This window comes from Alnus glutinosa, chromosome 7, assembly GCF_958979055.1.
Source record: "Alnus glutinosa chromosome 7, dhAlnGlut1.1, whole genome shotgun sequence".
NCBI lineage: Eukaryota > Viridiplantae > Streptophyta > Magnoliopsida > Fagales > Betulaceae > Alnus > Alnus glutinosa.
Genome location: NC_084892.1, coordinates 22,396,173 through 22,423,066, shown reverse-complemented (window position 1 = coordinate 22,423,066; position 26,894 = coordinate 22,396,173). Strand labels below are relative to the sequence as shown.

At 33.8% G+C, this 26,894-nt stretch overlaps 2 protein-coding genes across 9 annotated transcripts; one reads left to right on the top strand and one right to left on the bottom strand.

The window, feature by feature from the left end:
* Positions 1-3,422: 3,422 nt before the first annotated feature.
* Positions 3,423-6,116, top strand: LOC133873324 (probable leucine-rich repeat receptor-like protein kinase At1g35710). Its single transcript, XM_062311043.1, has 2 exons — positions 3,423-5,415; positions 5,728-6,116. Exons 1-2 carry the CDS (start codon positions 3,423-3,425, stop codon positions 6,114-6,116), a joined length of 2,382 nt encoding a protein of 793 aa, XP_062167027.1.
* Positions 6,117-12,013: 5,897 nt separating this feature from the next.
* LOC133872358 (ribonuclease MRP protein subunit POP4) lies at positions 12,014-25,050 on the bottom strand. 8 transcript variants are annotated; one of them, XM_062309850.1, is made up of 10 exons: positions 23,423-23,557; positions 21,515-21,744; positions 20,703-20,738; positions 20,494-20,570; positions 20,100-20,365; positions 19,328-19,399; positions 18,430-18,488; positions 14,572-14,673; positions 13,451-13,574; positions 12,014-12,312 (listed from the first exon to the last, which is right to left on the bottom strand). In XM_062309850.1, the coding sequence occupies exons 2-9, from the start codon at positions 21,735-21,737 to the stop codon at positions 13,477-13,479; spliced, it is 933 nt and encodes a 310-aa protein (XP_062165834.1). In that variant the 5' UTR covers positions 21,738-21,744; positions 23,423-23,557; the 3' UTR covers positions 12,014-12,312; positions 13,451-13,476. The 8 variants fall into 8 exon arrangements, with proteins under 8 accessions (XP_062165834.1, XP_062165832.1, XP_062165835.1 ...); XM_062309848.1 differs by having other exon boundaries at positions 12,016-12,322; XM_062309851.1 differs by lacking the exon at positions 12,014-12,312 and adding an exon at positions 12,429-12,446.
* Between the last annotated feature and the right edge of the window lie 1,844 nt (positions 25,051-26,894).

Below are 26,894 nucleotides of genomic sequence, written 5' to 3'. Positions count from 1 at the left end.
GCACTTTTTGGATTGAATTGTTAATTGAGGGTTAACATATTCAAATAAATGTGTTAGTTGTGATTCCTAGAGTTGAGTATTGATTATAGCTTTAGGTTTGATTATGAGCTTAGTTATTGTGAGCTATTTATTAATGATATCAGATATCTACAGTGAATTTGGGTAGAGATTTTGTATTAATAAGAAGTATTTGAAGAATTATGATTGCATGTTATGTAGAATATTTATATAGGATATCTTAATTTAAGTATTAGGCTTCGAATTTCAGAATATTTCTCTAAACTTATTCTTGCAATTTATTTAGGTAAAATGTCGGTCCTGACGCTAATGGCAAATTCAGGTAAGGGGATACAACACCGAAAAACCCCCAACAAGATTTTATTACAAATCTTTTGAAAAAGTGTTGGGGAATTGTACAAAGCGTTTGCTTATGTGATTTTTAATGCCAAGCTTTATTACTCATATGTTATTGTTCAAGAATTTTGTGCATAAATCACAGTTATGATTAAGAGCATTTTTAAAATTATGATTTATGCATAATTATGGTTAAGACTAAGAGCATTTCAAAATTATGAATTATGCATACTTACAATGATGAAAAAGAGCATTTGAAAGTTATGAATATAGAGCATTCCAAAGCTTATGATATATACATGAATACAGTTTTGAAAGAAAAGAGAATCAAACGTTTAAAAACATCTGCACATGACTACAGTTATTAAAGCGGCTCTTACAGTTTTAAAATAAAGTGTACAGTTATAGCAAAGCCTACAGTATTACAGAAAACGTTCATGTGCAATAATTGTTTAACCCTGAGGCACTACTACAATTAAGATCGATACCATATAGGGTAGCATGGCAAGCATACCAAATTACGATGTGTGCTACCGGCCGGGGTTGGCCTTCACCTAGGGAAGATCCCCAACCCGGCGACTCTTCTCTGTGACGACAGGCTGAGTCTATAGGTCCTTTGGACAAAGCCAACGTGCGCCGCTCACGGGAACTGGCGGTGTAGAGTCTATAAAGGGATAAACCACAGAGAAAGGATTAAAGAGAAAACAGATAAAAAGAATTTATTGGATCATTAATAATTTCATATGTTATTATTCATATTCCTCATTCACTTGTTCATAAATTCTGTTAATTGTTCATATGATTATGCCTCCTGCCTTAAAACAATACATTTCATATCACGAATCATGCTTTAACACATGCTTTCGTATAAAACATAAACAGTCTAGCATATCATTTCTTAAACAATATGCAAAGCTTTAATCTCCAACTTATACTCACACTAAAATCACATAGCATATTCATACTTCTAAAGATCATTATAATTTCAATATATTCAAAAATACTCAAATCATCCAAAATAAATTAAAATCAATCATACAATTGGTTTAGGTTGTAAAACAATATACAGTATGCAATTCATCATATGTGTAATTAATTCTTATCAGAAAGTAGAATAAATCTGTCATTATGTATGACTAAAGATTATGGCATAAAAGTTTATAACATGTTTTTTTTCCCCTGGTGTTGTATTTTCCTTACTGAGTTGTCGAACTCACCCCTTTTTCCCTCAACCCTTTCTAGATGACCCAATAAGATGACGACATTTCTTGGTATTGGCGTAGATCTCGCAAAGAGCAATAGATCATTGCGGACCGACCAAATCTTTATTTTGTATAGTATGTTTCTCTTGGAGAATTCAAGGTTTTGTAAAGAATTATTAATAGTAGGGTATAATAAAGTAGGAGATTTAAATTTATATGTTATAAATGCACGCTTCCATTTAAAATGTTTGTTTTTAGCACTCAAGTTTGCGTTTCCCCTTATATCCCAAAACGGGGGCGTGACATTTGGCCTGTATAATTATATGCCCTAAGTGACGTAACAGCTAACTTATGTATAATTATGTAGACACATTTTAAATATCTATTTTGAGGTATTTTAGTTAGAAGCTCTTAAGTGTTATTTAATTCTAAGTCTGTTGGATATGTATATATTCCGCTGCTAAATTACACCTCTAATGAGATCGTAATGTCATGTGATAAAAAAAAAAAAAAAAAAAAAAAAAAAAAAAAAAAAAAAAATTCACTTACGCCTTTTTATAAAAGGTGGGACGTTACAATCATTGATTGTGTTTTGTGTGTATTCTTTATGTATACTGTGTTCATATATATGACAAGACAAAGATTGGTTATATTATTTTCAACGGTTGTAATTGTTGACGATCAATGAGAATGTATATTGTTGTAATTGTTGTTGGAATTAAATGTAAAATATTGTAATTGTTGATGGATGGATGGAAACGTACAAATTATTGTGATTTTAGAAGGATTGACATAAATGTAATTCATCTATCAGGTCAAACGCTAAAAAATTATTTGGGAGAGCAAAAAACTGTAAAACATAAAAAATAAAAAAAAATCCTCTTTCACATTCGCAACACGTTACTGTTTTTAGTGCGTGATTTTTAACCTCACGTTACGATATTTATATAGTAACGTGATAATTAATAACACGTTACTAACTATAGTGATTTGTTAAATAAAGCACGTTACAAAAAAATAGTAACGTGCAACAATAGCATGTTACTGAGTGTAGTAACATGGTGATAATTAATTTCCACGTTACTATAACTAGTGACACGGTTTTGTTGCACGTTACTGAAACGTGTCCTCTTTTTCAGGTTACTAATAATAGTCACGTGATAATAATGTCACGTTACAAATTTCAGTAACGTGAAAATTATCACGGCATTAGCAGATTCAGTAACCTGTTGTCTGAACGTTACACAAATTCAGCAACTTGGAATATATTACCATGTTCCTACAATCAGTAACCTGTTATTTGCACATTACAAAAATTCAATAACGTGCAACTTTACGTAACTAAAGTGCAGTAACGTGCAATGTGAAAAATGCTTTTGCACGTGATTAAAGTAAGGTTACTAAACAAAAGGATTTTTTTAGTGATTAGAAAATGCATCTTATGTAACCACCAAAATATTATTCTTATTAGTATGAAACACAAGGAATTAAAATGCAAAATTTTCCCCATACAATTGGATGCATCAGGATTGATGAAGGCACTTTGTATTAAGAAGCCCTATGCATGTAGTTGATGATAAATTATATATGTAGCTATTGCGCGCATTAATAAGCCATGACGATTGTCCACCAAAGCATGTGACCGACCACCTCGTCCTTGATAACTTGCATGGCCTTCGCAGTTCGCATGCAATGTTTTAGACATTTTAGTTGATTTGTGCCAAAACGATGACGGAAGCACCATGTGGGCCTGTGGTGGTAATTACGCTCACATGTAGTGTTGAGTTAGATCATGGCCATTGAATTTCACTATTTATAATTAGTACCCCTTTTGCCATTGCCCTCGTCAACCATACACTTGTAAACATGGCACCCTCCGTTTCCGTTTCCGTTTCCATTTCCATTTCCACTTCCATTGTGGTCTCAGCATGGGCTATCTCTATTTTGATCTGTGGAATGTATTTGGATACAGCAGCTCGGTTTGTGGCAGCATCAGAATTACCATCACTGGAAGGAGAAGTAAAGGCTCTGCTGGAGAGTGGATGGTGGAGTGGCTACAACAAGAATACCTCAATTCCTTGCGAGTGGTATGGTATTACTTGCAATTCTGATGGAAGCGTCACAAAGATCGCCATCCGCTTAGCTCCACGTTTCTATTTGGGAGAGATGTCAAAACTCAACCTCTCTTTCTTCTCAAATTTAGTCCACCTTGATCTGTCCTATAATGAACTTCAGGGGAGTATTTCACTTGAGATAGGTACTTTATCCAAACTCGCCTATCTTGATCTGTCCTACAACAATCTGACCGGTAAGTTACCTCTTTCACTCGCAAACCTCACCCAATTAGAGTTTTTTGACATTTCTTTTAATCAAATCACTGGACTAATCCCTTCATCTCTTTGGCTTTTAACCAACCTCACTGACTTGGTGATGCAAAGAAATCAAATTAGCGGTTTCATAGCACCAGAAATAGGGATGTTAAAGAGTTTGACCAATTTGGATCTAGGTTATAACATGTTCATCGGTCCAATCCCTTCCACTTTGGGTCATTTAACTAATTTGAAATATTTGCATCTTGATTCCAATCAAATCAATGGTTCCATTCCCATAGAAATATACAATGTGAAGAATTTGTTGACCTTGGTTCTTGGAAATAACAACCTTAGTGGTCAAATCCCTTCCGCTCTAGGCCATTTAACTAATTTACTACTTTTGACACTTAGTGAAAATCAAATCAACGGTTCCATCCCGATAGAAATAGGGAACTTGAAGAGTTTAGTTGGTTTGTTTCTCTATCATAACAGTTTCATTGGTCATATCCCCACTCAGATCCGCAACCTTCATTCATTGGTTACTCTTGACCTTAGTCAAAACTTTCTCAGTGGAGAAGTACCTATTGAAGTTGGGGATTTTGAGGAATTATCGCGCTTGGATCTCAGCTACAATAATCTCACTGGCAACATTCCTCATACTTACGTTTCTATTAAAAAACTCAACTTGTCATACAATTATTTAGAAGGTCCAATTCCATACAGTTATGATCAATATCATACATTCGACACATTAATTGGCAATAAGAATTTGTGTGGTGTTTTCGAATATTTTCCTCCTTGCCTATCACTTCCAGCAAAAAGCAAATCATTTGCAACCAAAGTGAAAATTTTTGTTCCTATAACCATTTCCCTTGGATTCTTAGTTCTTGTGGGCTTTATCATGTCTCGACGTATGCGGAAGAAAACCCAATTGAAGTCAAGAGAAACAAAAAACGGAAACTTGTTCTCGATATGGAATTATGATGGACATATTGCATATGATGACATCATTGAAGCAACCGAGGACTTTGACATAAAATATTGTATTGGAACTGGCGGTTATGGTAGCGTTTACAAAGCAGAATTACCTGGTGGCAAAGTGATTGCCTTAAAGAAACTTCATATGTTGGAGGCTGAGAACCCAACTTTTGATATGAGTTTCAAGAATGAGATAAAAATGTTAACAGAGATCCGTCATCGAAATATTATAAAACTTCTTGGGTTTTGTTTACATAAGCGATGCATGTTTTTGATTTACGAGTACATGGAAAGGGGAAGCCTATTTTGTGTCCTAAACAACGATGTTGAAGCTATGGAATTGGATTGGAGCAAGAGAGTGAACATCATCAAAGGCACTGCCCATGCTTTATCTTACATGCATCATGAATGCATTCCAACAATTGTTCATCGAGATATAACAAGCAACAATATTTTATTGAACTCTAAATTAGAGGCTTTTGTCTCTGACTTTGGCACGGCTAGGCTCCTTAATCCTGATTCTTCCAATCAAACGTTAGTTGCCGGCACTTATGGTTATATTGCTCCAGGTGAATTATTCTTTTCTTTCTATAAATTATATACTTATTTATTTATTTACACCATCTATTATTTAAGAAGGTACAATTGACCATGTGGCCCAAATGGCTAGCCAAATACTCATGCTAGTTGGGATACCTTGCTGTTTATTACTTGAATTGAAATATGCATGGTAGCAAATTATCACATTTCACTAGAGACTTTTTTTAGAACTGCAAGTTTTTTGATGAACTTCTCATATTGAAAAACATTAAAAACAAGAAAAAGAAATGTTTTTATATATATTTTCGATAGTTTTAAATTTTTCTTTTCTTTGTGTACAGAATTAGCTTATACCATGACAATTACTGAAAAATGCGATGTCTATAGCTTTGGAGTGGTGGCATTGGAAATATTAGTGGGAAGACATCCAACGGAACTGCTGACTTCATTATCATCATCGGCTTTCCAAAACGTGATGTTACATGAAATATTAGACCAACGTCTATCACTCCCAAATCATCTGGTTGCACAGGATATTTTTCTTGTCGTTACAATAGCATTTGCATGCCTACACACTAAACCAGAGTCTCGGCCTACAATGAAATGCGTGTCTCAAGAATTTTTTTCCCAGAAGAAGCCAATAACTAAGCCTTTACATGCATTTTCACTGTGGCAGCTAAAGCAGCAAGAAATATTTGAGGTTGGATCAGAGGATGAAACTCAAGTATGAAGGGATTGTTGTTAGGTTGAGTATCATGTTGTTTGATTGAAGTTGTACGAATAAAAAATGCTGTGTATGAGAATTGTAATGCCATAAAAATTATATAACTTTATCGGTTGTCTAAACATGCCAAAAATTACACCGAATATAAAGGATAGGCTTTACAGTATCTTTTCGGTTCCATTAGCTAATGTAGTGCTAGCTCCCAAATAAATCTTTACATGAATGATGATAATCTATTGCAGTCGAATGTTAAATACATATCGAATCAATAAAATAAAAAACAAAACAACTAAAAACAGAATTCAAAATTCCACATCTCCTAGGAAAAAAAAAATATAGAAAAAACGCCAAGTTATTGCATTGCCCAAGTTGTCAAACGCCCTCGATCTGTCTAAATGCCTACTTTGTCAAAGAACAACCTATCGTTTTATACTGCCTAATTTTTCTAAAAATGCCATGTCATTGTGTCATTCTGCAATTCGTCGCAACTTTATGTTGTTCACAAAAGATCGTCAAAAACTTCCCCTTTCAAAAAAAAATATATATATCGTCAAAAACATCATGTTGTTGAAGAAGCTGGGCATAAAAAAGGACAATGGTTTATACTGCCTTGCTTGCCAAAAGCCACTCTGTACACAATATGATTAGAAATCGGTTAAGAAGATAGGTAAACACTACAAAAATAAATAAATAAATAATAAATAATAATAATAATTCACTGTTTTGAGTCCTTTTTTTTTTACTCGTTTTAAGGCTTAAAAACGTCTCAAAACATTTTGAGCTGTTTTCAAAATGGCTCAAGGTATCGAGTATTAAAATTATGTTAGAGACGTTTTAATAAGAAAATGGCTCTAATTAGAGCCGCTTTGGTAAAAACGGCTCCAACCGGTTGGAGTCCTTTTTAGATCTTAAAACGAGTCCAACTGGTTGGAGTTGTTTTAGGCCAAAACAGCTCCAACCGGTTGGAGCCATTTTTGGCTTCAAATGACTCCAACTAATTTGAGTCGTTTTAAGGTTTAAAACCTAAAACGACTCTAAATAAAAAAAAATAATTATCTTTTTTTTTTTTAAATACCCGATATCTATCAAGAATATATTTCTCATATATGAATTCATAAACGATCACATGCACTCATAATCTGAACTTCATACACGCACAAACGATCATTATATATGGCTTAATGTACACACCAAGCCATAAAAACAAAACAATAAGAAATAAAATGACGTATCAACATAAATAATGTCACTCAACCCCAAACATATATAATACAAACTCTAAAACGTTCAAAGTAATTTTAAAACATAATACATAAATTACCTACAATCACAAACCGATCAAGTCCAACCGATAAAATCATATAAACAATATTTACATCATTCAAAAAATATGATCGATTAGACTAATGCACTAGGATTGATCGGAGTAATACACCAGGATCGATTAGATGATTCTATCGATCCTATGATCCTGTCATGATCGATCAGACTAGTAGTTATGATCAATCGCACGTTAGATCGAACTTTCATTGTGTCAAGTTTGATTGATCGAACCCTATCACGATCGATCAAACTAATGCACTATAATTGATTAGATGTTTGATCGATCAGAGTAATACACTAGGATCGATCAGATCTTCTATCGATCCTATGATCCTGTTATGGTCAACTCTAGTTCGAAATCAACTATTTAATTAAACTCAACTCATAAATGAGACAGTCTTAAAATCTTAAAGCTCGCATTATCTCTATTATAACCCTAAATACAATTTATAAAGCACTTTTAACAAAACGGTTCCAATTTGAATTTTTTTTTTTTTTTTTTTTTTTGTTAAAACGGTTGAAATTGGAGCCGTTTTAGGAAAAAAAAAAAAAAAAAAAAAAAGCACAAATTGGAGTCGATTTTCTTAAAACGACTCCAATTAGAGCCGTTTTAAAAACAACTCCAATTGAAACTGTTTTAAAAAACGGCTCTAATCGGAGTCGTTTTAACAGAAACGGCTCCATTTTTAACCATTTAGTTAAAACAGTTCAAAATTTAGTTGGAGTTGTTTTGACAAAAACAACTCAAATTAGAGCCGTTTTATTACAATGGCTTCAACAGAAACGGCTTAAACCCCAACCCCCCCCCCCCCCCCCCCTTCCTTTTTTTTTTTTTTTTTTGTTGTTGTTGTTAAAGCTTAGCCAAAATCATCATGAAATTTGCATCTTTTCTTTTCTTTTTTAGATGAATAATTTGCATCCTTTAATTTCTTCTGAACCATCCCAAATTTGCACCAAGGGTTTAACAAGGATCGGAGCACCGACTGGGACTCCCGTTCCCACTGTCTTCAAGCTTCGAACCCCTTCCCCTTCCCTTCTTTACGTATATTAATTTTAACTTTTATGAGGTGGTCATTTTTTCTTTTTCTTTTTTGGTTTAATAGGTTGGGACGGAACTATAGAGTATATACTTTAGCTTGGGGTTCAAAATTTTTAAAATTCCTTTAAAATATAAAATTTTATAAGATAGGCCAGGGTTCCAAAAGTTAAAATTCTTTCTCCGAAAAAGTCTTTTTTATAGTTTTATCTTTAATATCAAAATTTTTGGTTTCGCCCACGATTATAGGTGTAGCGACCTGCCATAAAATGCAATGGTGAAGCAGAAATTATCTCAATTACCACGAGACGCTATTAATATATCCTTAAATAATTAATGCGGCGGAAAATCTGTAATAGTTATACTTTTACTTTTAAATCAACCTTATAAACATATCAATAAAACTAACTAGGGCTTCTATATCATTACTCAACGATAATACAACATAAATAAAATCAATATGTACAAGTCACTGCACTATGCCGCACTAGGCATCAATACAACATTAGGACAGACTGACTTAATTTAAGTCAGTACTTCACCAACTGGGAACTCAAAGTATTCTCTTCGATGAGATCTAAGCTCACACTTGATCTACAACATCAGACTACAAATCAAAAGCAACATCTATACAATTGTGAGGTTACCACAACAACTTAAGCAAATGTATGAGTTTACATTTCTCAGCAGTATAAGCAATGAGCCATCTTTTTAGGTTTCTACTAAGAGTTTACAATAACGTACTACTATTGGTTTTACAAGACCTTTAAATCATTTCTTTTTTATCTTTTAAGCTAAGGTAAAGCTCGGAGACAACGACACTAACTGCAATTAAGTTCCATTTAGTAAAACCTTAAAAAGTTATGAAAAAAGAAAAAGAAAACTCACATGTAATGTAGTTGATGATAAATTATGTAGTTATTGCATTAATTAATAAGCCATGACGGTTGTCCACCACAGCATGTGACCGACCCCCTCGTCCTTGATAACTTCCATGCCCTTCGCAGTTCGCATGCAATGTTTTAGACTTTCTATTTGATTTCTGCCAAAACGATGACGGAAGGCAGACGCACCATGTGGTGGTAATTACGCTCACATGTAGTGTTGAATTAGATCATGGCCATTGAATTTCACCATTTATAATCACCCCTTTTGCCATTGCCTCATCAATCATACACTTGTAAACGTAGTGCCCTTACATCTTACATCTCTATACAACTAAGTTTTAAATTCACACGTGAATTTGTAGGAACTATTATAAGTCTTATAAATCTGAATCTGAATTTAAAAATAAAATATACAAAAAATATATAAAAATGTAAAAATATCATTTCTATCTATAAAACGTATTTGGATACATACAGCATCTCAGTTTGCGGCAGCATCGCAATTATCTTAAATCCAATTCCTATCATGTTTGTAACTCTATGCCTAATTGTAATTAACTTTATTTAGTGTGCGGTAATCGATGCACATTCTCCATGTCTTTTCTAGCAATTCACCCACTAATTTTTCTGTCTCCAACTTTTGGTAATGGAGATACCTATATGGTTTCATGGCTATTGGTCCAACCTCCTACTGAGGGAATCTTGTGGTCAAAATTTCAGGTAGGTGGCAGCCCTATGGGCCGTTCCAAAAGAGAAATACTAAGCTAACACCCACTCTCCACTAGCATATGCCCATACTTAGGATCGGCAATTTTTTATACAACTCACAAACTAAATACAAACTCAACACGAAATTAAACAATTAGAGTTAAGGAATTTGACCCGTTTAATTAAATGGTTCGAATTAGAATTAACCTATATAATTTTAAACATATGATTTAACACGATCCGAATCCGTCACGTAAATACAAATTAACAGCCCTACTCACACCTTTATGTGAAAGTGACGTGGCACTACCGCATCAATTTCCACTCAAAATTTGTTTAACGCCATGAGGTCCTGAAGTGGATTTAGAGCCTGTTTGAGATTGCGTGAAAATAGAATCTTTATAGTCAAAAACAATCTTTGAGAAAAAAAACTTCATTTTCAATTTTTTTTTTTCAAAAGTGCGTTAAATAATTACTTTTTAAATATTTTACCATACCGACTCATTTTTGCTTTGCACATATTTCTATTTGCTAAACGTATTTTTTAAGCTTGTTAATGCAATTTCAAAGAGGCCCTTAATAAAAGAAAAAAAGACCATGCATGTCTTTTTTGAGTTAAAAAAAAAAAAAAAAAAAGGGGTGTTGGGCTAAATCTTCTCTCTCTCTGTGTCTGTGTAACCTTTCTTCTTTGTTTAAAATCTTCCATGCATGCATTTTCTTTCTTCTTACGAAGAAAGCCCTGTTTTTAGTGTTCAAGTTCAACCAAACAGTGTGGTTTGCCAAAGTACTCGACCATGGAAGAGCGGACGACGACCCTCACTTCAAGGTCCGTCTCCGTCAACAGGCAGTCGTTCATGAGAAAAAAGGAACCTGAAGAGCACTTCAAACCCGTTTGTGAAGCAGTGCCTGAAGCTCTTCTTACCGACACTCCAATGGAAAGAAGGAAAAGAAACTCCCCTCCAATCCAATTCATGAAAACAAAAATAAGTTTGACCTTAAAACTATAAAATTATGTTTATGAATCTGGAAAGAGATAGGTTCAGATTTGTTGATGCTAGTGGAGGCAAGGCCCACCAAACAGTGAAATATGAAGTCATTTACAAATAATTGTACATGCAATTACTTGATTTAGAATGTGACAATTTAGAAAATTGGGAAATTGGTCACCCAAACTTGCTCTCTATATTCCTTTTATGTGCTTGGATTTATTATTGAAAAAGCATAACCATCTTTTACTATAGGCATGAGATGTAGGTAGGGGTAGGGGTAGCAATTCGTGTTCACTTGTCAGATTCAAGTCGTGTTGAAACATGTACATAAGACTATATAGCTCAACCATAATCCGACCTATTTAATTAAACACGTCAAACTCTCAACCATAACTCTCTAATTTTGTATTAGGTTCGTGTCGAGTTCACAAATTATATCAAAATTGTCTGCTACTATGTCACGTGTCAGGTTCAGATCGTGTCGAAGCATAGGTATAAAACTATATAAGTCAATCATAATCCGACTCATTTAATTAAACGGGTCAAACTCCTCAACCGTAACTCTTTAATTTCGTGTTAAACAGATTTGCAAATCATGTCAAAAATTGACGGCCCTAAATGTAGGCCCAAGTTTGGGTTCAAGCAGTGGTGACACATTCTTAGATGCGATAAAGGTCTCCAACAAAGCCCATCAAGGATGGCACTAGTGTGCAAGTCAGGCTTTCTGCATTTTACTGCCTTTTGCTTGATGGCAATTCATGTAATAGATAATTTTTGGGGTACCTTTCATTTGAACTGTCATTAGCATAAAATCTTGATGTCTAAAGAAAGAAGATGAAGAACATCGAAGGTGAGAGTAAATACTTCATTCTATAAACAAAAAACTGAAGAATATAAGGATAAGGAAAGTTGCTATGTTACTGGAATCTAACGATTAACAACATTTACCAAAAACAAACATATCCTTTTGGAAAGCAAAGATTAAAAAAAAAAACTCTTTAATATGAACTATGAAGAGAAACAAATAATAACTATATATAAGTTCTGCAAGTTTTTTTCCCGACTATGATCCTAAACAGCATTCCTAATGCCTTATTTTGTACTTAGTTTTTAGTAGTATATTGTAAACCGCTTGCTAAAGACCACCTGGCAGTGTAATCACCTTTAAGTTTTTACTGCTAGATTCTGCATTTCTTATAGAGCTTGCTTTTAACTGAATCTCTGAATGAGGCCATCAATGGTGTCACTTGAGGCAATTTCTATGCTTTCCTACAATTCCATCAAAGTTGGAACTCATGAATAAATAATCGGAAAATCAGGTCAGGAACCCCTCTACTTTTCATCATTTTGACTTTAATTAGATAGTTTCGCGCCCTAAACTGGGCTAGTCTTTCTGTCAAATAGATAACAAAAATGATAGTTAAAATACAATTATAGCCCTCAGTTCAAAGAATTTTTTTAAAAAAAATAAATAAATAACTGGTTGCCACTAGGCACCCCCTTTGTTAGGGGGTGGCTATAGCTCCACCCCCTCTAACCGGGGTGGCTGCGAGCCACTCCTCTGTTAAGGGGTGATTGCGAGCCACCGTTCTTTGTTTTTTTAATTTTTTATTGAAAGACATAATTGTATTTTCACAACAATTTCCGTTATCTATTTGATGGAAAAGCTACCGAAGGTCTCCAAGTTAGAATGAACCCAAACTTGGATCTCGAATTTATCAAATTAAAAACTAGGATCTTAAAGTCAAAATGGCCAAAAACATAGGAGGGTCCTGACCTAATTTCCCTAAATAATCACAGTTTTCTAGAATATGAAAAGAGAAATAATCCCCATCAACTTGTTTGCCCTAATATAACTGAATTCAATGTATCAATGGTATATATGTTCAAAGTATGCAACGGTAGCATGATTGAACATCCAGATTCCAGCAAATAAAATAAATAGAAAGGAAAAATAATCTTTGATTTATCTTTCTCTAATATCACAGTGAGCCATAGGCCAGCAATTACGCATCAATGCATAAAAAATTATATGTTTGAACAAACAACCAAATGAATGAGCCATAGAGAAATTTCCAACTTAAGCATTTTGCCCATTTGGATTTAGGTATCTGATACTTAGTAATAGCGTTGGATAAAAAAAAAAAAAAAATCCTTTTATATACATCTTAAAAATCTCTCCCCAGCAACAATGGTACATTATATTAAACATGGCACACAATTTCAAAGAAACATGAAATCTATGCTAAGACATGGAAACTCTTGGGTGTGCTACCAGTAAACAACAAAAATTAACACTATTCATGGCCAAAAATCTAGAAACAATGGCAGGTAATTTATGTGGCAAAATCTAGTATCCATATAAATGAAAAAAAAAAAAAAAAAAAAAACCATCACCTGGAAGGCAATGATCAATATCAAGATCACACTCCCAAATTTCTTGAAGTGAGTTTGTCCCCAAGCAATGTAACTTTGCAGCAATCAACTTGGAAAATAAAGACAGAAATCTTTTTGGGCACAACTGCAAATTATTCCAAAATATTATTAAGCTTTAACCATCAGGACTTCCAATATAAAGTCGCAGGATGAGAAGAGAATGAAAATGTATGTAGAGCAATTATTCATCCAATAATCATAAAAGTATTGTCTCCATTGTTTCATACATCTTTACAACTTATAACTCATCAAATTTATAATTGCTTTCTACCATACAGGAAGCTGTCAGGCTCTTGTGAAGCATGGACATAACCATATTGTAGATGTGATGTTCATTATTTAACCAAAATCAGGCAACTTTCACCAAATATTTAGACTCAAAGATCTGCTTTTTCTCTTTTGCAACTTTTACTTTGCTTAAATAAAGACTTCATGAAACGCATGCTCCTTCAAGTTTGCTAACAGTAAGAGCTTTTCCTATTTAAGCTAATTATTTAAATACCTTGTCAATTTATACATAATGCAAGTTCAATTACTCAGAAAAATGATTTTAATTAGAAAGGGTTGTTTGGTTGTCATAAAAATAGTCTCAAAGAGAATGCAGCTCTATATTGCCTTATCTGGACGATTTTGAGAGAGGAATAATCATAATTTTGAGAGCGTCGAGTAGTCTTGTGTTGAGATAGAATCTAGTTTTCTGCAATCTTTATTATGAATGAAGAATTGCTATTGGAAGGGTTCCTTGTAATTCTTTCCTTTGTTAATTATGCGGATCTCTTGAATCTTAGATTGTAATTCTATATGGGACTCTCTTGTATACTTCACGTGTACATAAGTTTCCTTTCTTAAAAAAAAAGTTCTTAATTAAAAAGAAATAAATATATATATATATATATATATATATATACACACACACACACACAAGGTTGAAACCTTTTACTTTTTCCAGCTGTAGAGCTGAAATCTGTTACTTCATATAGGACAAATGACACAGTAGAATACATGATGCAACACATCATCCTTTCGTAGTCAAAACTGGAACTAATTAAATTGGTTTAAAGCTGGAGCTGAGGGATGATTACCTTGGATTACATCATCTTGTGTAATTATTCCAAATGCTTCTGTAGTTTCACGAATCATAATGCCACTCACTCCAGTGAAAGAATTTATTTTACACTCAGCAACTGCCAGAGAAAATGAAAGGAAACTATAGTAAATAATAATAATAACAAGAATAAGTGCAAGACTCTAATGACTGTATTTTAGTTTATTTATTTATTTTTTGGGGGGGTTCCTTTAAAAATCTCTTTTACTGTATTTGACACTAATGATTATTGCACAAATTGACTATGTAGCACCACACAAAAGAAAATACTAAAAGAAATTAGGAATTTGAAACAGATAAATAAAATAGTAAAATAACAACACATTTTGGTAAAAAATAGATAGAGCACAGTAAGTCTCGTAGGTGTTTGATCGAGAAAGGTGTAAAATTCTAAGTTTAAAATCTTGGTTTCGAATATGTGGTGTCGCGTAAGAACGAGATTTGGACACATTCGAACCCGAAAGAATCCCCACGTATCAATAAGGCCTGCGCGTGGGAAATAAATGGACGGCGAAGATTAAATCTAGACTGATCCCATTCGAATGCGCTATATGTCCCGTTCGATCAAGATGGCATCTCCACATGTCATCCCCCGCAGGGTAGGTGAAGATTAACGGCCATGATTAACCACACGTGCAAGTTAGGTGAGATTTAACGTGCATTAAATGTAACTGACGCATTGTGTTCAAACATAATAGTATTCAGTTTGAATGAGACCGCTTTTAACATAATAAATTCGAAGTTTAAAAGAGGGAGAGAGAGAGAGAGAGAGAGAGAGAGAGAGAGAGAGAGAGAGAGAGAGAGAGAGAGAGAGAGAGAGGGGGCTAAGAGTGAGCGAGAGAGAGGGCTAAGAGTGAGCGAGAGAAATAGAGAGAAGCTAAGGAGAGAAGGAGAAAGCTTGAAGAGATGCGTTAAGGGGGTAAGATTTTCTAACATTTTCTCTGATTGATTTCAAGTTTATAGAATTTTATTGTTGGATTTTGGTTAAATGATGTTAGTAAGGTTTTATGTGATTATTGTTGTTGTTTAAGATTTCACTATGGAGTTTGAAGTGAAAACTTTGACTGTTGTTGGTGTGTTCATATTAGGGTTGTTATTTTGAATGAGGTTTATGATTTTGATTTGGAGCTTATTATTGGTGTTGTGTTTGTGTTATTGAGGTAAGTGGAGTTGTTATTGTGTTGTTTGAAAAGAATGAGAAAAATGAAAAATTAGGGTTTTGGATAAAAGGGGGGATTTTGATATTGTAAAGGATGTTTTAATGTCATGTATTGGTTTGTTTTATGATGTTTGGTGTGAAGGAAGGGTTTGGTGGTAAGAGAGTTTGGATCTGAGGTAGTTTTTACGTTGAGAATTTCATGAAGTGTTATCTCATTCGAACAGTAGGGTTTCTGTTCGAATAAAATTGTGCCAAAATGCCTCAATCACAATTGTGATCAAAGCCCGTTTGAACAAGGTTGTCCCAGGATGCCTTGATTGCAACCGCAATCAAAGCACATTTGAACAAGACTGTCACAAAATGTCTCGTTCAAACCCGCATTCAAACAAGACTACATAGGACTAATAAACGAGGAGTTTTCCCAGAGAGAGAGAGAGAGCGCTTTAAGGTTTTAAGTGAGATAAGTTTTGCAACAGAGATTTAGAGAAATTTAAATAGGCCGGAGAAAATTAAATAGGCTTTTAATCCGTTATGAAAGGGGGGATTGGTAAGTTGGGGATTTAAGGGATTAGGTTCAAACTAAATAAGGCGTAAGTTATTTTAAAGTCGAAGGAGAGTAAGTAAAGCTATAAGGGTTAGTTTCGAAGTCTAGCCCTAGTTTGAGAATAAGTAAGAAGTGCTACATGAGGACGGAAATGAGAATGGTAGATTGGAAGAGTTAGTTAAAGGAACTAAAAAATTAGAGTGTCACCAATAATGGTACAATACACTGCAGTGAGAATTAAGCAATTGAGGTAAGCAAGTTTATGTTTGTGCTAGTATTTTTATGAATATCGACCTGGGACATTTTATGTAAGGAAATGCAATGTTTTTCACAGAAAAACCCAGGTCAGGTCATTCTTAGCATTATGTATGATGAGAATTGTGAAATTGTTTTATGCATGAAACGCGTGAAATGAATTGGTTTCCAAATGTTTATTTCAAATGATGCATGTTTTGCTACAATGTTTTAAATATACTATTGTATGTATGTTTACCAGGTTTTATGAGATAAGAAAAAGGGTGGCGGTAATGTGTTTTATATATTATGTATGTATAAAAGAAAAAAGAAAGCATACACAGTAAAGAAAACTAAGGCAGTAAAGAGAACACAGAGGAACACCAGTACCCCATGTAAAAAGTTTAAGAATTCTCTCAAGGGATGGTGCGACACACTGCAAGGGTGTGGCCTTAGGTGGCAATGACAACGATTGTTATCCCTAAGCAAAGGGACTAGGCCTTGTAGGGGTATTGAAGAGAGGGGATGTACAAGCCTAGGCTCTAGGGGTTAAATAGAGCACAAAGAAAAGAAGTAGTACAAGAAAACAAGACAGAGAACCTAGAAAACAAGAAAAGATGATAAAGAACAGTACAAGTAATAAAGTAAAGAAAACATACCGCATAAGCTACCTAGTAACAAAGTTTCTTAGGAATGTTTGCGAAAGAAATATTTACGAATGAGGTTCACGAAGGAAATGCTTTAGTGATATGGTTTACATGTTTTCAGCAAAGAGTTAATTGTTTAAGAAAATTATTTTTAGCAGAGTAATTTTTATGATTTCAGTAAAACGATATTTGTTTATGAAAGAAGCGTTTTCAGCAAAGAAAGTTTTTATGTTTTAAGCAAAATGCTATTTGTTTATGAAAGAAGTATTCTTAGAAAAACGACAAATCAGTTTTAGCCAAGTTGATTTCCGCATAATGTGATATGAAATGTTCACACGGTCACACATTAGCACCAACTTGCTTGCTTATTGAGCCGTTGACTCATCCTTCTACCTGTAAACGTTGTTTACACAAAAAGAACAGTACCAAACAGCAGGACAAAGGCGACAAAGATCAGGAGCTCAAGCTAAACAATAGTAAATCATAAGGTATAAAATATGATATGATTTTATATAAAATTGTTAAGTGAGCAACACGATACGTAAAGTAGATAGTTATGAGGACTGTCATGTGAGGAATATTGATTTGATAAGTTATTTAATTCTCAAAGTAGTTTACAGTTGATTAGAGCTCTAGCGAACTTGTATGTATGTAATAGAAAAGTTTTAAATTCATCCGCTGCTCAAGCCTTATGGTATATGCATGTTTCCATTGTAAAGGGATAGAATAATATACTTTTTTTGATAGAATAATATACTTGAAGGTCAAAAGAGTAAGATGTAGCACTCCCAATATTAATTTAGAGAAATTATTTGTTTGGGGCATTACAGTATGCATCAATCCACACAATTCTATAGGCTGGTGAACAATTTAACAGACTATGACCCAAAAATTGCACATACAAGTTATTCTTGAGTATTCAATCAAGAGTAGAAATGACAAAAATAAAAAATAAATAAATAAATTAAAAAAAAAAAAAAAAAAAAAAAAAAAAAAAAAAAGATAATGAGGGAATAGAATTATAAAGGCTTAGAAAGGAAATCCCCATGAACTTGAAGAATCATAAAGCGCATATCCGGGTAAATTTTGGACTCCTTGCAGCAAAAAACTCATAAAAGGACATTGGTGGTTTAACCCAATAGAACTTTTATTGGGTCCTAACAAGTAAAATTACTTTTATTGCAAGCAGTTACTATAGATTCCATGAGTACTTTTATTGCAAAGATTGTTGTAGAAAGAGTATAGCTTGACCTAGAATGATAGCACCATGTAGATCAGCATTAAGAAGACATTGAGCCAACTGATTTTTCCTGTAAGATCAAATAGAAGTACGGTTATAAAACCAATAGATTGAGGATATTTACGGAATATAAACATTATCTTGAACACCTCAATCTCATATTGGGAAGAGATAAGTAGCCCACATAGATTGGGTGGTTTATAAAGGGGTGCTAAGTCTTACATTACTTAGTTATTAGGTGAAATTGGGCTTTATAAAAAAATTTATGAGAGATCCAAATTGACTAGTCATTTTGAGGTAATAGCGCAGATGAAACTAGCGTTTTTCCCTGAGTCATTAAAAATGATATCAAAGATGTCTAGCAACGCCAGGTTATGTGGTACTGAGTACCGCATGACGTGTCCCTAAAGATGACGTTAAGGGTTTAAGAGGGAAATTGTAACACCCTGATCGCATATTGGGAAGAGATTAGTAGCTCAAATAGAGTGGATGGTTTATAAAGATACTTATGGGTGTTAAGTCTCACATTACTTACTTACTAGGTGAAACTAGGTTTTATAAGTGATTCTAGGGAAACTCTAAATTAACTAGTCATTTTGGGGATGATAGCGCAGATATGGCTAGCACTTCTCTCTGAATCATTATAAATGGTATCAGAGCCACCTAATAATGCGTCAAATGTGTGTTAATTTTCACATTGCTTACTTATTATGTGAAACTGAGCTTTAGAAGAGATTTTAGAAAAGCTTTAAATTGACTAGTCATGTTGGAGTGATAGCATATATGTGGCAAGCGTTTTTCCTTACGTCATTACACTATCCCCCCACCCAAAAAAACACACAAAAGATCAATGATAAAGGATAAGAAACCGCATGATTGTTATATCAGCAAAGGAGGAAAATATCTCACCCGATAGTTCTAAGCAGTTGCATCATGTAGCCTTTCCACATTTCATGCATTGGCCTAAAAATATCAAACCTGCTATCCAAACACAACCAATAATTAGAAGCTCATAACAAAACAGTTTTTCTCAGAGTTATTCATATGTTATATATAGAAGAAAACTTTAATTTCCTTGTATATTCTCTCATCATTTAAAAATTCAAGAGGAAGTCAATTGTTATTTTCTTAATTTCTTTCCCCACACTGTTGAATAACCTACATTTGAAAATTAAAAACAATTGGCAAGCATCAGACTGATCAAGAGAGGAATAGGAAAAGACAGATCCCTCATTTAAAGCCCCCAATAAAAGATCAACCATTTGAAGACTACAATACTAACCAGTTCAAACAGCAGGATGGGATCAAGTTATTGAAATTATTGCTGACTAGGTTTAAATGGATCAAGCCATAGCAATAGCTTAAACCGCTATTTATGTGCAAAAGATATATGCTTGAAACTCAACTGTCTGAGTCAGCAGTTTTACGTCATCACTAGACATAGGATCATCCTGATTCACCCCTTCCCTGATTCACAGTCCAGCTCATATAATCTTTCTACACAATGTTTCTATGTCCTTTTGAGAAGGTTAGCTAAAAAAACATTAGATCTTCATGAAAAGAACCAATGTGACGCCACCAGATATACAGTAAAAAGAATAACATCTAGATTGCAAGTACAGTAGAAGAAATAGATTGTGAAGATGCAACCACATGTAGTGTAGAGAAACATTAAACTCACTTGTTAAGTTCTTGGGGCAAATCAAATGATCCACATTTTTTATGTTGTTTCATGGACATGTGCTTTTTAGAACGCTTTGAATGGATCCGCAAAGCCCTGATATGAGAACCAGTAGATACACCACGCCCTTGTACAAAATTATCGAGAAGGATCCAATTGTCCAATTTTTTGCTTCTGGAGCCCTGCATGTACTTCAGAGCCGAATCACCATTCTGAAGAAGCTCGTGTAAAATCTTATCGACCATGTGCCCTTCTCGACTAGAAAGCTGCATGATGGCAGGCAGATGTTAAGCCAAGGAGCCGAGAATATATCATTTCTTAATTTAGAAAAGTTAGTTCTCTAATTAGAAGCACCTCTAATGATCAATTATTCATGGTTCAGATAGCAAAGTACCTTAGTATTGGTTGCCAGCAGATTCTCATGTACAGGTTGAGAGAGCTGCGAATAGGCTGGAGCATTTTCTTCAGGATCTGTATACAACATTCACTTTCCATCTAATCAATTAAAACATATAAATACAAAAGGACACGGAAACATATTACAAACTCCTTTCAATATAATTTATGTAACTAAAACACATGTATGCATGCCAAGAGCAGTACCTTGTGAAGCAGGGTGACCTGAGAAAGTAAAAATTCCTACAAGTAAGCCCAGTGATATCAATCAGTTAAATGCAAACAAGAATGAAAAGACTAGCAAATAGCTGATAGATAATGCTGGAAATCTTAACGTCAACAGTGATACACAATTTTACTATGTGAAACAGGAAGAAAGCATACAAATAATTTAATATAAAATAAATATTAAACATACTCCCCTCCACATTGAATAGGAGTAATGATAAAATAAATTCAAGAAAAAGAATAAATAAATAAAACGACAAGAAGCCAATACAGAATACTGGAAATGGGATCTCAGTGGGAATGTACAAACTTTTGCAAAAGACAAAAGACATGGGCCCCCCATGCCGCCGACCCGCAGTGCCCGGGGGGGAGGGGGGGTTAATTTAGCAACAATGATATCAACAGCCATTCGATAGGTAAGAAAGATCAACTAAAATGAGGAGCTAATAAAGGGCCTTGATATGCATTCATTTATATCAGACCTGCAAAGCTTGATTCAAGAACGGCTAGATGGACCAGAAGCAAAAAAAGCGGTGTGGTATTAGCATATGATAGAAAAAAATGAAGTGTCAAACTGAACACCCCCCCTGAGAAGCTAGAACATCAATAATTAATATCTATCAAAGATACAAATATGTTAGGTATTATGTTCTCTTTAACGACAGCCTTAACATGCCTAATAATGAATTCTCAATGATTTCTTTTTACGCGTACCAAATGGGAGATCCTCCAAAGCAAAGTTAGGTATAAAGGCTTTAAAAAATAAAATAAAAAAATAAAAAAAAACACACCTTTCTTGGATGAAGCACCCAATGTGGGAGTGACCGCTGCATCAGTTTTATCTACCACAGACGCAATGAATGAAGAACCTTTACTATTATGTTCTTTATTGTCTACTTTGTTTAAGCTCTTTTTGTTCTTCTTTTGTTGTAGAAGGTGCTCAACAGCAAACCTCCGCTCCAATGCCTCCAAAGTGCGCTTTCTTTGATCTTGAAAGACTGCGTCGGTAGCCATGGAATTCCTGTAATGGTCCAGCCACACCGGAGTCAAATTCCATTCATGGGGGTTTTTGCTCCTAAAAGATATACAACAACGATTTTGATTTGAAATTTACACTGAAGTCCAAAAGCAAGCAAGTGAATCTATATGAGATGAGAGATATGGACAAAAACTGATTCCATTTAAGACTCAAATATATTCAATATGGGACCAATGCAATGAAAAAAAGAACAAGACAATAGAAGGAGGTAATTAATTTCTTTTTTTGATAATTGAGTAACAAGAAAAAGAACAAGAAAATAGCCACAGATAAAGACACTCTTTACAAGAAAACACCCTAATGGCAGAATTTTGCTTTGTTGGAACTGGAAAGATTGCACCTCAACCAAATTGAGTTTAGACCAAAATTACAGGGTTTTGAAGCCTAGGGAAGAGAGGGGCGAGTCTTTTTGGGTTATTTTTTTCAGCACCCAAATGAGGCCTAGCTATTTGTTCACCGGACAAATGAGTTGTGTTGATTTCTACATCCAAAATATTGTCAAAAAAAAATAAGAGAGAGAGAGAGAGAGAGAGAGAGAGAGAGAGAGAGAGGTGCATTATGATCATCTCTCAAATGTTTTTTGATAAGTGAAAAAAAAAAAAAAAAAAAAGCATTTGAGAGATGATCATAATGCACCTCTCTCTCTCTCAAATGTCAAAATAGAAAATAAAATAATCTTTACAGAGGTGTTTACCTCTACCATCTCTCCAACCCATGACCATTGACCACGCATTACAGGTAAAAGGGGTTTTTTTTCTTTTTGTAAGTAACAGGAAAGGGGATTTCTCTCAAATGGATGTTCATTTGGGAACTTCCATGGTCTAACTGGCTATCTACAGAAAAAAGACCAACACACTGGCTTATCTGCAGAAACCAGCAAGGAAGACGTCTAACTACAGAAAACAACCACGCAAAAACACAACGTAACCCACAGCTTGCGATTTCAACAGAAAAGAAAAACACAACGTAACCCACTGACCAAGCAAGAAGTAATCGATTCACCGTCAACGTAACCCAGCGCTCCACAATTTTAACCAATTCCTAAATCATCACTACGCAAAAACTCTGTAATTATACATACATATATAAAAACACGTGGAAAAGTACAAACTGATAAACAATAATCAATACACTGCTAAGAGTATAACGCTTCGATTTTTATTTTATTTTTATCAGAACCGCTAAAGAACAGAAACTCAAATCTAAAAACACACAGTGCAAAGGTAAATTGCAAATACAAAACAAAGAAAGAAAAAACTCAGAAAAGTCAAAAAAATTCACAGACCCATTCGCTGGGTTCCCTCCTCAAAAAAATGTGGGTCTATAAAACATATGGAGAGATATCGGCAAGAGCTAGTAGCCTAGTATGCACCCACCCAGCTTTCTCTGTTTTCCTAAAAACTCAGAACCAACGCAGAGAGTAACCCATCGCCAAATATCCAAGCCCATATCAGTAACGCACGACTCTCTCTCTCTCTCTCTTAATTTTTTTACTGTCACATGGTAAACAGAGAGAGATAGAGAAACAGAGAAAGAGGGATGAGAGACAGAAACAGAGAGCGGGGGGAGAGAGAGAGGATGCACATCACCAAATTTTGTTGCAGTATAATAGAGAGAGAGAGAGAGAGAGAGAGAGAGAGAGAGAGAGAGAGAGAGATACCTGGGTTGAGAAGACGGTCTCTGGCTTGACGAAGACGGTAGCAGTTTTCTTCAGCCGTTGAGTGTCGACTGTCGAGACTTCAGGAGGCTCGGGGCTTTTGGGCAAACTCAGAGCACCCCTATTCTTTAGCTAAAAATTTTGATCATGTTACGGTTCAGGGTTTTGCGATTTTAAAAATTATAATATGTGATTTAAAAAGATGATTCGGCAAAATTATAATTTAACTTTTAAAATCACAAATTAATTTTTAAAATTCATACATTTTTAAAAAAGTATCATTTTATATGAGATTTGAAAAGGCAGATATTTTCATTTTCAAATCGTAATTTTAAAAAGATGAATGCTAGACATCTAAACATTTTTTTATAGAATTTGGTTTCAACTTGATGTGTCACAATTTCATGAGATCTATCATTTTGAAAAATATGTCAAATTTCATAGGATTGTTACACACATCAAGTTGGAACCAAATTTTGAGGAAAAAAAATGTTGGGATGTCAAGCATTTTTCTTTTAAAAAATACAATTTCTAAACGATTTATATTTTGCAATTTGATTTAAAATCGCGTTTATTGTTTACAAAATCGCAATCTCAAACGCATCCTTAGTTTAACTAGTTATTTTACAAAAGCACCGCACAATAAACTCTCTAAATTTTACTCTATTCTATTTAGATATAAGTTTTATTCTTTTTTTATTATTATTATTCTCAAAAATCACTCGACAAACCAAAAAAGAGTGAGACTATGAGAGAGAGTGTGATAAAATGAATATAAAAATGTATAAAAATGAAATAGAGAGAAAGATTGTTTCTCCAAATATGGAATACAAATCTGACAAGTATTATAATAGATAATGAAAAGAGAGCTTGATAAATAATGGTTTCTGTGAATTTTAGCCAAAATTTGGCTAAACATTACTTTTGAAGAGCTCAATGGGGATGCCTTTAGGCTTCGTCTGTGATTTCTGTTTTTACTATATTCTACTACTAATTGCTTTGTTCAAAATTAACAATATCAAGAAAATTGGTTTTTTAAAATTATATTTGGATAGTTGAGAGAATTTGAAACAAAATAAAAAAAGATGTTTGCAAATATAATCAAATTGAATATAATTGAAAAAAAAAATCTAAAATTCTATATATATTTATATGGGTGGTTCCAAAACCACCCCACTGAGGATGGTCAGGGATTCTTGAAATTGCTTGGGGGTGGTCAATCCATCCCCAGACACCCATGGGTGGCTCAACCGCCCTTGAGTTATTATTTATTTCTTATTTTGTTTTTTATTATTATTATTTTACTTGGGTTGAAAAAACTTGAGTTGGGTTGAAATAACACCCAAACATATACTCAAAAAATAGTAAAAAAATAAACCGGTACCCAAACATCCCTTTAACGTTTAATTTATTCTCACAGGAAATGAATAGGTATTCATGTTATTCCTCTTTGTAAGAATAATTATTCCTATAAATAATTTGCAATCAAATAAAATAATAGTTATTTAATAAGAATAGCTATTCATTTTTAAAGGTTTATTTTGCAAACTAATTTTAAACATCTATTTCGCAAACCAAAATTAAACATCATAATTTGGACAACACATATTTACCTTTATTTTACCAAAAGCTTCATCTCAAATCAATGAATATTATAACAACCGGCGACCGCAAACATGAAATTTAATCAGCTTCTCTGTGAAAAATTCAATGCCTCATATCTAAGAAGGAAGTAAAATCTTTTTGATCATCCATCATTCTCGTCCAGGTGGGGGTTGTGGGCATGCCGCTGATAACCTTCATGGCGACTCATGGTGATTCACAACAACAAAAAGGAAGAGCGAGAAGCGAGAGACCGAGAGGAACATTCTATGTCTACTGGTTTAGGACTTTTTAACGAGTTTAACCTTATCATGTGAAGTGAAGTCATTTGAGAGTTTTTTTTTTTTTTTTTTTTTAAAAAAAAAAAAAAAAAAAAAAAAAAAATTGATTATGGTGTGTTTGGGATTGCAATTTCGTAGACAATAAGTGAGATTTTAAACTAAATCCCAAAACATAAATCATTTAGGACTGCATTTTTAAAATTGCAATTAGAAAACGCAGAAAATCTGCTTTTTCAAATCGCAAGTAAGATGGTGCTTTTTTTAAAACACATAATTTTAAAGGCTAAATTGTAATTTTGTCAAACGCTTAATTGCGTTTTTAAAAATCACTTTTTCAAATCGCACATTTTAAAATCATTATTTTAAATCGCACTTTATGAAATTGCAAACCAAACGGACCCAGATCAACCTCAATAGGGATGTAAATAAATCAGTCATTTCAACAACCCGCTCGATACCTATTTAGTTGAGCCGATCCGAACTCGAGCTCGATACTATATAAACTCGATCGTTACTGTAGAAACTCTCTCAATTAATAAGTAATACATACTCGACTCGCTCGACAGAACTTGATAGAGGCTCGCGAACTCAACTCGTTAAAAGCTCGATCAGATCACTCGTCCGACTCGTTAGCTCGTTCATATCTCTTATATATTACTAAAAATGAGTTATATAAATTTAAACATGTATATTAGTAATTAAGTAATATATGTTATATATGTTACTTAATATTTATATGTGTGTGTATTAGTTAACATACTAACTAGTTAATTCATAAACTAACATATTATTTAATTTATTAGCATATACTAAGTAAATGTAATTAACTATATGTTACTCGATATATATATATATATAGTAGTTAACTATAGTCTATTGGTCATTTTCTTATATATATAGTATACTAGCTAAATAAATATTGTATTACATATTAATTATAATACTTTGATAATAGTATTTAGCATATTATACTTACATATTAAGTTATTAATAGTTAGTATGGAGGTTGTTCACAAACTCATGCTTGAACTCCACTTTGATCACACATTGAAAAATTTAATAGCGTATCTCGAGCTCTAGTTGAGTCGAGCTTATTGAGTAACCCAGCTCGGCTCGGTTCGACTCGAATGTCATTTTCAATGAGCTCGAACTCGTTCGAATTTTAAACGAGCCGAACTTGAATACGCATTTTATAGCTCGGCTCGAATTCGAACTCGATATTTAAGCTCGACTCATAAGCAAGCCAGTTTTAAAATCTTAAAACTCGACTCGATTATATTCCTAGTCCTCAACCTCATATCAAGTGAATTAACCCGTAATTTACCGGTTTAAGAGCACTCCCATCAGTTTCCCAACCATTTTCCATATATTTAGGGAACAAAATTACTTTTTCCTTCCATATAAAAAGACACCCCACAATAGTTTCCCTAAATTTTTCCTATATCAATTAAATACTATTTTTTACTCTTAATTTATTATCTTTTATCTTTCCTACTTTTATTTTTTTATTATTTTTTTCTTCTCTCCTCTCTTGTCATCTCTGTCCTCTCTCTCTCAAAACCCAACTGTCCACCGCCCCTTTTTCTCTTCCT

Bases quoted from the DNA above. Each gene is read 5' to 3' on its own strand.
- LOC133873324 (XM_062311043.1), top strand. From the start codon at position 3,423: ATGGCACCCTCCGTTTCCGTTTCCGTTTCCATTTCCATTTCCACTTCC. The intron at 5,416-5,727 runs GTGAATTATTCT...CTTTGTGTACAG, and splicing joins TTATGGTTATATTGCTCCAG to AATTAGCTTATACCATGACA.
- LOC133872358 (XM_062309850.1), bottom strand. From the start codon at position 21,737: ATGGCTACCGACGCAGTCTTTCAAGATCAAAGAAAGCGCACTTTGGAG. The intron at 20,571-20,702 runs GTACTGCTCTTG...TGTTGTATACAG, and splicing joins AGGTCACCCTGCTTCACAAG to ATCCTGAAGAAAATGCTCCA. The intron at 13,575-14,571 runs GTAATCATCCCT...AATAATTTGCAG, and splicing joins ACAAGATGATGTAATCCAAG to TTGTGCCCAAAAAGATTTCT.